General features: G+C 33.3%; 2 protein-coding genes across 3 annotated transcripts in view; both read left to right on the forward strand.

Annotated features, from left to right (window-relative positions):
- Positions 1-4586, forward strand: part of LOC105830700 (rho GTPase-activating protein 7) — a 221307-nt gene extending 216721 nt beyond the window's left edge. Inside the window, exons 12-16 of one of the 2 annotated variants that reach the window (XM_028189375.2) lie at positions 75-412; positions 516-667; positions 902-1186; positions 1424-1603; positions 1820-4586. In XM_028189375.2, the coding sequence (XP_028045176.2) occupies positions 75-412; positions 516-667; positions 902-1186; positions 1424-1603; positions 1820-1934 (1070 nt within the window). In that variant the 3' untranslated portion in view covers positions 1935-4586. The remainder of the gene's footprint in view (positions 1-74; positions 413-515; positions 668-901; positions 1187-1423; positions 1604-1819) is intronic. The other variant, XM_036285229.1, reaches the window with a different exon arrangement.
- Positions 4587-4726: 140 nt separating this feature from the next.
- On the forward strand, positions 4727-7807 carry LOC114253714 (cilia- and flagella-associated protein 298). The gene is given in 6 exon segments (XM_036285234.1): positions 4727-5130; positions 5774-5923; positions 6419-6504; positions 6585-6755; positions 6923-7145; positions 7148-7807. Coding segments are annotated over 6 exon segments (882 nt in total). The 5' UTR covers positions 4727-4991; the 3' UTR covers positions 7261-7807.
- The last annotated feature ends 4409 nt before the right edge of the window (positions 7808-12216 follow it).

Below are 12216 nucleotides of genomic sequence, written 5' to 3' on the forward strand. Positions count from 1 at the left end.
AGCTTTTTTTCTCATTTATAAACAACGCGGAAAAAGAAGTGTATGATTTTACGATGAATCGGTTTTTCTCACAGATGTCCCGGTGGAGTTACGACCTGATGCCGTGCAGTGCGTTCTATTGCTGCTTCCGGACGAGCATCGTGAGGCATTGGAGACCCTGCTTGATTTCCTCAACCATGTTGCCAGCAATTCGCCCTACAATCAAATGACAGCTTCGAATCTGGCTGTATGCCTGGCTCCGAGCCTGTTCCATTTCAACCACAGCAACACGAACGTGACTAACAGGTCGAACAGCGTGTCGCCACGTAGGCGAAAGACCGTGGGCATTCCCGATCAGCGGGAACTGTCGGAAAACAAAGCAGCTCACGACTGTCTTCTGTATCTGGTCAAGATGCATCGTGAATTATTCATGGTGAGTGCCGAAGCGTTGTCATTCGTCGATCGCGTGCTTGGTTTGATCCCAAGCACAAACGAAGGAAGAGGGCACAGCTCATTGCCTCTTCCGATTCTTTCAGGTCTCATCGGACATGCTGTCGCAGTGTCACTTTAATTACATGGAAGAAAGCATTCCGGTCGCGCTAGAGGAACTCGGCTCGGAAATGAAGCAGGATTGGAGGGGTTACTTGTACGCCTGCACCACAGCGTTGCTGAAGGAAGCGCGAGAAAAGTGAGTGCATGTCATCCTTATAATATAATTTATTTGCGAAAGAAATGATAAAATAATATAAATGTGAGCAGATAAAAACTTTATAATCAAGGATATTTTTTTTTTTTTTTAATAAACAAATGTAAGTAAAGGAAAGAAAAGAATATATATATCAGATCTATAAACTATAAACGAATAAATAAATTAACAGAGGATTTACTTACGCTAAAATGGAGACTTTGCAATCTGTTCTAGCAGAAGTCGCGGTTGGGTCACGGTAAGCAATCCTGCCGATAACAGCGTAGAAATGGCGTACAAAAAGGTCGGCGATGGACACCCGCTTCGTCTCTGGCGAGTGTCGACTGAAGTCGAAGCTCCGCCAAACGAACTATTGCATCGTGTGCTAAGAGAAAGACACATCTGGGACCCGCAACTATTAAAGTACAGACTGGTGACCAAGTTGGACACCAATGTGGAGGTCTTTCAATACGCCACCGGGAACATGAGTCCTCTGCCCGCTCGAGATTATTGTGTAGTAAGGTGAGTTAATAAAATTTATATCATTTGTATGTATTATAATCAAATCTTTTATATTTATTTATTATACATAAACATATTTATTTATTTATTATACATAAACATATTATACATAAACATATTTATATTATTTATAAACATTGTTGTATTATTTTTATAAATACCAAATGTTTTATTTTACGTAAATTTTAATTGTTAGAGATATTCACAGTCTACAACTAGTATAATTAATTTCTGTAGATCTTGGCGGAATGATCTTCCCAAAGGTGCTTGTGTCATTGTCGAAACATCCGTGCAACATCCAGATGCTCCTGTCATGCTCGGGGGAACTCGCGGCATCGTTTTGGCCTCACGTTATCTTATCGAACCATGTGGCAGCGGCAAATCCCGCATTATGCATTTATCCAGAGTCGATACGAAGTAAGTAATGTCAATCATTTCTCTTGAATAATGTATTTTATTCACTTTGGTTTGATTAACATTTTCTTGAAAATATTTTCTAAAAATTTATTTAAAGTGAATTATTTATTTTTATTTATTTAAATAATATTTATTTTATTATATTTATTTAAAATAAAAATTAAGATAGAATAGACTTGGGAGTAGACTAAAATTCAAAATAAAAATTGTTTTCAGAGGTCGCACACCTGAATGGTACAATAAAAGCTACGGACATATCGCTGCTCTCCATCTGAGCAAAATTCGTAATTCCTTCAAACATACCACTGATGGGCCCGAAAGTAAGGTTTGAGAACAGAGTACCGTGCAACAGCCATTGTTGCACGGTTCTGCCTTTCCTTCCTCCTCTTCGTCCTCTTCTCCCTCTTCCTCCTCTTCTTCCTCCACTTCCACACTACAAGTACCCGACGAGCAGCAGTATGACCACAGGATCCTAAAGGACGTACTACAAGTCCAGCCTACCATCGACGAGGAATAATCTCAGTCGATTAGTGCAATCAGCAACCAAAACCCACCGATGTTGTAATTAGCTTTATTCAGCAACTGTTTTTAAATCCAAGATAAGCAACCTATTTTATTGTATAGTAGTATAGTAGTAGAATTCTCCGTATGACGTTTGTATACTATCCAAAAATCTTGCCGTCCGTTTGTCATAAGAGTTCTGAGGATGCGTGATACAAAGAATAAAAATGAACAATCTTGCTCAGCAATTTTAATAATGAAGATGGCTTACAATTAGACGCGTCTGTTGATAAATTAACCATTTTGGGATACGACTCGTTATTTTTGCAGTTTTAATGTTATTTTGAGAATTTATAGATTCTATTGAATCTCAATTGCATTTGAGCACGATTCTTGAAACCACATCTTGCAGTTTATTTTAAATATGATGGCATTTTAATGCTAAAGATACAAAAATGGTCCATAAAACTTCCAGTTGTGAGATAGAAGATAAACGTCATTCGGTGTTTTCGATGACTATGTGTATGAGAATAGCGACTCTCCATGGATTTATTCTGTATTGTAGCAAGTTCATATCTTCGATAAAAATAAGAGTAATGAAAGAATGTAGGAGCACGACCAAAATAAGAAATGACATTAACAATATTTTCTCATAAGAAATGACACTAACGATATTTTTCCATATCTTAATCACCGATAAAACTTTCTGTATAAAGTCATTTTGGCTTTTACAAATAAAATATAGATTACAAAAAATACACATATGCACTTAACTAAAATTTTCAAAAAATTTATTTTCTAAAAGCTAAAATATATAAAACTTTATATCAAATATTTTTCTATAACAGAGATAAGATCTCAAAATGAACAAATAAATCTGTGGGACCGAGTTTTGTCAAGATAAAATGCCGCTACAGAATATTCTACAGAAACTTAAACTTATAGAATGCACCAATCGTTTACACCAACAATTGTCGGCGTAAACGAAATTGTATCTAAGTTAACGGCATTTGTACGTAACCATTTGTAATGACGATGTTGATCGATTAATGTTTCCATCGGCCACCTAAAAATGGGACGAAGCCTAGATAGGGTATTGTCTGAAAATATAAATTTCACATGCATTTCGTATATTTTTTTCGGACCAAATGCCAATTTTTCTATTCACATAGCTTATCACGTTAAAATAGTCGAGGAATTTTCTTCCTCTCCCATAAGTGTTGTCACACGTAGACGAGCGAATATGTAAATGTCGCGTACGCATGTACACGTGTGTCTATTTATAAATGTGCTCTTATAAGCACGTGTTTGTTACATGTAAAAGAGAGAACTACGCTATTTCAGTGTCGGAGTTACATGATGCACTGCTGCGCCGTTTAAGCTGTTGTGTGAGAAAATACATAATGAGAATACAGTCAACGTAAAAATAACTTGTTATAACTCCAGCTTTTTGAAAAAATTGTGGCGATTATTTTTGTTTTCTTACAGAATTAAATGTGATTTTATTTTTTTTTTTTTACTTATGATTGAAATAAAATAGTAGAAATTTTCTTATTTTTTATGAAACTAAAAAATTCCGCGTGTAGCGTTATGTAAATAAAGCAATGCAGCTCTAGTAGTTATTATAGGTTTACCGTCGAAATCACAATCGCGACTGTTTAAGCAATGTGATTTTGAGTAAATTTCCAAATCTCGTTGTTTCGTGCGAGTGACGGACGACTCCATTCAACGTAAGCAATTGTCATTGTTACTCGTGTCTATGTTAAGAGTTAAAATGAAAAAAAAGTCCGTTTTCGTCGTGTCTGTCGCGAGTTGACGTTCGCGAATTTGGGACACGTGATTAGGATGTTTAATCGTTCGACATGTCCATATAACACAACAATTATTATAGGGACCATCTCATGGACGTAACAAATAATTGAAACGTGCAAAGGAAAAGAAATGTAAGGAGAAAACAATAGACTGAAATTGTCAACATACGCATTATTTAATCATTTAATGCCAACGTGAGATGTGTACTGAGCAAAACTTTATTTGATATGTCGAAATGAGACGAATTGAAAGTAATCATTTGTTACGTCCATGGATCATCTTTGTTTGGACCCCAAACAGAAAAATGACCTGCATAAAATGCACCTCATCGAAATGAAACTCTAAGTGTATTTTAACTTAATACTAGTCACTTATATTATAGAGAATTATACATTATGACAAATAGATTTTTATTGTACAACGTTGCGCCGAGAATATTTAAAATATTATTAATTGCTACTATATATAGATTATATATCGACGTTAAGCAATCATACAAATATATCATATTTTTGTGTCAAAAAACGCCAGTAGAAACGCGATGACCGAAATGGAGAAATACGTTGTCAGCGTTTCTTCATATTTGTAACGATATATGAACGTCTTTATTCTTGTAATCCGTGTTCCATTAGAATGTAAATATGTATATTAAATAATAATGAGCAACACATAAAATCATATATTTATTAAACAACTTCCTATTCTTATTGATCAGTCTTCATTACTTTTTTTTATTACCGGGTTATGTGATTATTCTCATTTTTTTGATAGTCAGTTGCATTCGCATTGTTTAATCAATAACTCGTGTTACCATGGACGATTCGTTCTGACGTTCAGGCCTGCTTTTATTGGATGAATATATGTGAGATGTTTAGTTCCTCGTGGTTCCTTGTGACAATTCGCACTTGCACGAAAAGAATTTATTTTGACGTTTAAACTAAATTAATAATCATAATATATTCATTGTCTCAATAAAAAATCTCGAGTTGACGAAAATATTAAATCGCAACTTAGTACGTTAATTCTAACGCAAAAATTTCAATTTTGGTTAGAAGTTCTAATTCCTCTAATAAAAATGGTGAGATTACATGTGAAGAAAGGTGACGAGAGTCAATTTTTATATGATAACCACGTAGAAGCGCTTGTGGACGATGTCATAAATGACATTGTAGTGATTTACAACGGTCGTTTAAAAATTTCAAGAATTTGTTATGGTAAATTTCTTATATATTCTTAAAATAAAAATAGGTTAGCAAAAATACAAGTGTTTCTAACAAAAGTAACTGAATAATATGAAGTAGACTAAATTATAAACATATGTTTTAAGGAATCATTTAGAATGTCTATATTTTATAATAATAATTACATTCTCATAGTTTAGAAATACGAAAAAAGATTATTTTTTTAAGTCTATTCCTTTGTATAAGATTTAATATGCAAGGGTAAATTCTTTTAATTATATTATCTTAATCGATACCATTTCTTGTCTTATGGTATAGAAATTTCGAGGATGTTTAGAGCTATATAGAATGCCTAAGTAACAAGTAAGCAGTAACAAAGGCTGTACCAATTGCTTTTTATGAGCTTTTGTGGCACGAGGTGAACCGCGCATCAGGTTCTGACCTCGCAGTCGGAATATTAACGTGAAAAATCCATTAGTGATTATCTCCTCGAGGCACACCCGCGGCTACGTAATAACAACATGTAGTAAGAAGTCGAGGCCTGAGTTTATGAACCCATCTATCCTGAGCATCGTGTGATATTAGTCACGCGGGATAATTATACGGACTTATACTTGACCGGTCGCTCTCACTCTCCCTTTCGCTCTCTCACGAGTATTTCTTTCGTGAAAAATAGAGATCGAGGAGCTGGCTAAGCACGGCGTGATGTTACCACCTGACATAATGGGCCTCACGGACGAGCAGGTTGAAGAGCTCAAGCTCAAGGACGAATGGGCCGACAAGTGCGTGCCCACGAGCGGTTGGACTTTCAACAAAGACAAAATAGGTACGCAACATTGTTCATCGGCATCGGATAATAATAGGTTTTGCTACAAAAAAAAAACGAACACCTTTTGGCATAATCGATAATGAGGCATGGCTCTTTCGAAAACATTTTAAAAAAATAGAAATGGCTTGCGGAGCTAGTAAATAAAGCAAAACGTAATGTACTCATTATGCTTTGTAGCATATCAACTTATAATTTAAGTATTAATTATTTATTTTATTTGTACACCGATTTCCTTTTCTGCTTCTAATTGTTTCAATAAAAATTAAGAATAACTATTATAAAATTATCTTAATATTCTTTTTACATGTTAAAAGAATTATTGCATAAAAGATGCATAAAAAATATTTATTATCAAATCCCTTACTGAAGTTTTAAAAATCTTTACAAAGCAATATAAAGTTTTGTTAAGAATATTACAAATAAGTTAAATATTTTATTTAAAGTTGTATACATTTTACGGGATAAATTAAGACTGAGTTTAAATAAATACAGGTCGTAGAAACGGTAAACAACCAAATGAAAAGATGCAGGAAGTACTGAAGAAAACTATCGAGGATGCACGTGCTATGACATCGAAAGTAAATGCAATTTAATTTGTTTTACTATTTGTAAAACGTCTCGATTAACAAATGCCTTTAATTATTTTGTACAATTGTAGAAATTAGTGCAACAGGAGAAATTGGTTACCCAGAAGACGGTTCAAGAAGCTCTGGATTTATTAAGAGGCGCCGTGACGATAGTTTATCCGATGGGACTTCCGCCACACGACGTGATACGTAAAGAGTTTGAGAATAGCGAAGATCTCACTGGTACTCAAGCATCTCTTGAAGTACGTATTGCTCTTTGAAAATTGCTAAAATGTTTTACAGACGTTTAAAAGAAATTCCAGTTTAAAGAAATTAAACTTTAGCTTTTATGTTGCATGCAAAAAAATTAAGCGCGCTGGAAATTGGCGACATCTTCATTAACGTTTGGAAAGATACGTATTTGTTGCAGGTAATCGATGTGCAACTGGCTCAACTATGGTTCTCTGGGAAGGAATTATTACCTGGAAAAAAACTAAAGGACTTTGTGGGTAATAACGAGAAGACCAAGATAATCGTGAAGCTGCAGAAGAGAGGCTCTGGAAAACCGTCGAGGGAACCGTTAATGTCGGAAGAGGAGCGGAAACAATTGATGCTGCACGCGTATCGTCGTCAAGAACAGCTGAAGGTAAGTGTCTTTCCGTCCTCCATAATGCCTCGGATTCATCCAAGGTAAAGTATACTTTTCTAATTGTCACTGTACAAGTAAAATCTAGCAATCGTAAGAACGTGTACCAATATACGTTTTAATTGGATCTAAAGGAATTTTGATTAATTTTTTTTCAAGCGGTATTGACGTTAACAACAAATGGTGATCAGACTGTAGTCGAGCTTGATGCGTTCTGTTTTATCCCTAACTGCTCGTACAAAAATCAATAGCGCGTACAACTTATAGAAATTATAGAAATTATAGCAGAAATTTCTAAATTTCGTAATTGTTTATCAGTAAAATAACTGACTTTGCAATTTGCACTACATGTTCTTAAAAAATTACAAAAGAGAATCGATTTGATTACTACTCATAAGGTATTCTAGAGCAAGAACTCTAAGTTGTCTCCATTGATCTACGTGCTTAGGAAAAGATAGTACGTGCCTATCGATCTCACGCGTGTCCTCTGCACGCCCTGTTCGAAGTAGGGTAGCTTACTTACAGAAACAGCTCGCGGGCTTATTTAACCTGATACTTATTTCGAATTCTTTCGTGTTGACACGTGATTTCTTTAAGTGCAAATTTTCTTTTGTAATCGAATAATCTAATAATTCTGAAACATTAGAACATTAAAATTAATTTAGTTTCAATTTTTAGAATTATGCAATCCACACGCATGATTTAATTTAAATTATGCGTTATTTTAGTAAAAAATAAAGCAATTTATAATATAAAATTACAGTACATTATATATTAAATATTTTATTTACATTGAAATGGAGACATTTTTTTTTAAAGATAGTTTTATCATATAGAACTGGATTTCATAAACCTTAAGTACTTACTTTTTTGGATTTTTTTATACGGTATGAGCCAACCAAAAATGTGACAACACTAGCTGGAGTGAGCTATTGTTTAATATATATCCAGAAATATCTAAATTATTATTTATTTATTCGTACAAAAATATTTTTCTGTTTTTTTATCAGTCAATAATTTAAATTTGAAAAAGTCAATTATAAAATACCTTAATTGAAATTAATCGTCACGAGGACAACTGCAGAAAGACTAATGAATAGGTATAATAAACTCATAGAAGCGAATGTTCCATTTCCATTGTTTCCATTATCGATCTGGTGTCGCAGCAAATAGCCTTTAGTATGACTTCCACATATAGCAAACGTACAAATTAATAATTGATGAAGAGAAGCTAATATTTTAAGATAATCTATTTTATGCATCTTCTGATTAATTTATTTCTATTATCCTGATGTACGTAAGAGATAAACGTCTCTCTTTAGGCAGCAACAGGTATGTGTCCTGAACTATTGTTGGCTTGACTAAAATCATAGGTCAGTCAGCAACAATGCCTTTACTTGATTTTAAAAAGGCTTAATGAATAATGGAAAAAGAAGGTTTTCATTAAGAATCTCGTTAAGAATTTTTTCACTGGTCTAAAGCGACACGTATCGCATAGGAAATTGCGTCTGTGAATTTTCATGACATTTCATTTACTCTCCCTTGAGAGGTCGACAGAAAGAGGCCGATGTGTTTTGTTGCAACGTAATTTGTTCAGTTTGTCCAATGAGCCGTCCCTAAGTTCCATTATTTTCCCTTTCTGGAGAACGAAAGCGGAATTCCTATTACGCTAGAATTCTCGGTAGAACTTTTATCGTAATTCCGTGATATATCCCTTAAACGTGTTTTAATAATGTTTTATTCGAAACTATTTTTGCTTTACATATCTACAAAGGAACATGTGTAATAACAAAATAATTATGTCCACTATCGTTACGTATTCATTATTTTTACAAAACCTTTTATACCTACACAGAATTACGCAAAAGAAGAAAACTTTATATTTATTTAGTATTCTTAAAAAATTTATTGCTGAACAGCATTAATATATTTTTAACCAGCTATATAATTAGTAATACGTAAAGGACATAATTTATATTTTTATCTTTATCAAAGCTTATCAATTCAAATAACTCGTATTTCGATTATCGTGTTATTTATTGGTTGTCCTGCCAGGTAATGCGATCCTCTAAACTGACGTCTGAAAGCTTTCATTATTTAGTTACATTTTTATGTTTATCTAAAAGTTGCACTAAACATCGCTTCACGAACTTTTTGTGACGCGTTGATGCGCAAATGGGAAATATTATCTTATGTCTCTATCTTTTTCCTTCCTCCTTTCTCTCCCTCTCTCTCTTTCTCGCTCGCTCTCTCTCTTTCTCTCTGTTTCTCTTTGTCTTTAAATAGTGTGATGCGTGGTAATGAGCATGTAACGATGCCTGCTTTATGAAGAACCCTTCAAATGTCGAACAACGAGCTGCACGATTGACAGGATGCACTTGATTTTCATCTGCAGTTGCTGCACATGTAGGTCAATGACAATTCAATTTCGCGTTTGTTTTTATTGAAACAGTACGATCACATTTTACGTATAGTTTTAAGAAAACAGTAGAGAAATTATAAAATAAGAATTAAATTTGAAAAGATATAAAAAATCGTAATGATGATTGATCGTTCTTGTCCAGACGTCTAAATGTCAACAGTATGAAATAATCTTCTCGTTACTATGATTTATTTTCTATTATTAAAATCATGAGTAAGAGGCAAAGAGAAAATTTATATTTCTGCAAAAATATGAGTCATAAAAAGAATTCGTAGGAAAATAGTCAATTTCGACTTTTGAAGGAAATTTGTCAAGCACTTTGCAATTTTCTACAAGATTATAGAGGGATAAAAGTGTATTCGTTTCCTGCCAAGGTCAGAAAAACGTTTTCCGTGGTAGAGATTAATTTGCATAGGTGTATTATAAACGAACGGCAGATATGAGAAGCATTTCGTTCTTGGGCTACAGGACCTTCGAGCGATGCCCTCGACACAAAGTGCTTCGTGACACGCAAGACACGGCGATATCATTTTATTACGATTCGATGATGTGCTCATCGCACTTCAATTACGGAGAGAATTCTTAAAAGGCAAGAGAAATTTTAACAATTCAACAATTCTCCATTGTTTCATTACGGGGAAAATACGAATATTCCACGAAGCTTTTTCTTCGATTGTCCCCTTTTCCGTATCGTATTTCGCAATCGCGCGAACACGCAACGTTTATTGCGGACTATTTACGGAAGGCAATTTGAGTGAATTAATTTTAACGAAAGATAAATTGGGATGCGGATAAATATGCAAGGAAAAATGCGATAATATATTTGCACGTGAAAATATTTTATTAAAAAAAAAAGAAATAATTTTACAATCGGCACATTCATATATGTCACAAACGTATTTGACATAAAGGCATACCACAGAGTTGTATCATTTATATTAATACATATTAAGCTATTAGCAATAATTATACATACAAAAAGGATTAGCTCTTTCTCAATTAATTAATCATACAATTATTCATCACATTTATTTGACAATGACTAGCCATCTTGCATTGTTCCCTTACGATCGGTGTTCTTTAAACATCGTTTCGTGGATTATCTCACTAATTACTGATTAATATCTCTTTGTCCATTTTAACAAGATATTATATATCGATTACGTTGCTTTCATGACTACATGCTTTTATGATCAATCTAACGATTTTTTTTTAGATAGAAAAAAGCACACGCGAGATTAAACTTTTATTTACAAATCGGAACGCCTTTATTTTTAGAATAGAAAAATAACAGAAATAACAGAATAATTGTGACATTTGTTTTTGAGAGCGAAAGAGTTTTCTTTTGAGCCTGAATCTCTATAGTTATTGTACTCGCAAATGTTAATTAGGTACACTTTATTGGCTCCATCGAAAGCGGAAGAAGGCACATAGAGAATAGTGATATCAGAAAAGTCTTTGTTTTTTTTACTACCCGATTATTCTAGCACTTCTTGCGTGCACATGTGTATTTACTTTTGCGTGAGTCTTATTGCCTATTTAAAGCCTGTGTTTTACGTGTTTTGCTTGAATATACGAGTGTATTTCTATCAATACTTTCATAAGTTTTGATTTAAGGCTAAAAAATATACTCTTCTTTTTTCAATAAATAAAATATTTACCAATAGCATTTAATAAATAGCAATAAAAACAATTATATTAAATCAAATTGTGACTTTCTGTTCCAGTCATTTATTTTAAAAAGATTATTTATTACATTTTAGCAAAAGTAAAAATGCTTTTTTATTTAAAAAGTGCAAAATAAATCTGCAATTAAAAGTAAAAAAATATTTTATGCATATCGCATTATTTCAATTTCTTAAAATTCATATTTCAAACACATGTTTGTTAATTATATTAAGTATTTGGAATATTTATTGTACGACGGATTGTGTATTTTTGATTGACTTGAAACACACGCTGACACAAAACTGGCACAAAAATTTGAGGCAACGTCGAATTTTATGAATATATAAATGTCTCGTTGAAAGCACGTTTTATATGTATACTTATGTATTTACATCGCAAGTATAATGTAACATACAATGTACTGTACAATATAATTTACGAATAGGCAGTCATAGTACTCGGGTTCGCGTATCAGAAATTGGAAATCACATTAAATATTCCACCAGCGGTATTAGATGTATCTAATCACAATAGTACGGAATTAACAGTGTAGCACAATATATAGGTGGCCGTAGAAAGAATATAAATGTACGTTCGTTGATAACCGAAGTTAAATGAGCGTTAAGCCGCCATGTTATCCTACATATTGCACATCGAAATAAAGCTCACGTTGCGTTTTGCACGGAAATCGCGATTATTGCATAAAAAAAGAAGATCGCTTTACAAAGTACTGCGGTAAATACTTCAAAGTTGATCCTTTTGTTTCATTTATTCCGTTTTGTCTTCATTGATTAATAAACTGATAGTTTCTTGCTCTATCCGTACAGGTTGCGCGGGGATAATTGTTTAATGCCAACATGTTAGATAGGTTATTCATTAAAACACGGTAGCATTAAATAATTATATATATGTTGTAATGAAAATTAAATTTATTTGGAGACAAAATCTTAATATTAATGTATCGACAATATCAGTGTCAATCTTTTTA

The sequence above is a fragment of the Monomorium pharaonis genome, chromosome 4 (genome assembly GCF_013373865.1).
Source record: "Monomorium pharaonis isolate MP-MQ-018 chromosome 4, ASM1337386v2, whole genome shotgun sequence".
Lineage (NCBI taxonomy): Eukaryota > Metazoa > Arthropoda > Insecta > Hymenoptera > Formicidae > Monomorium > Monomorium pharaonis.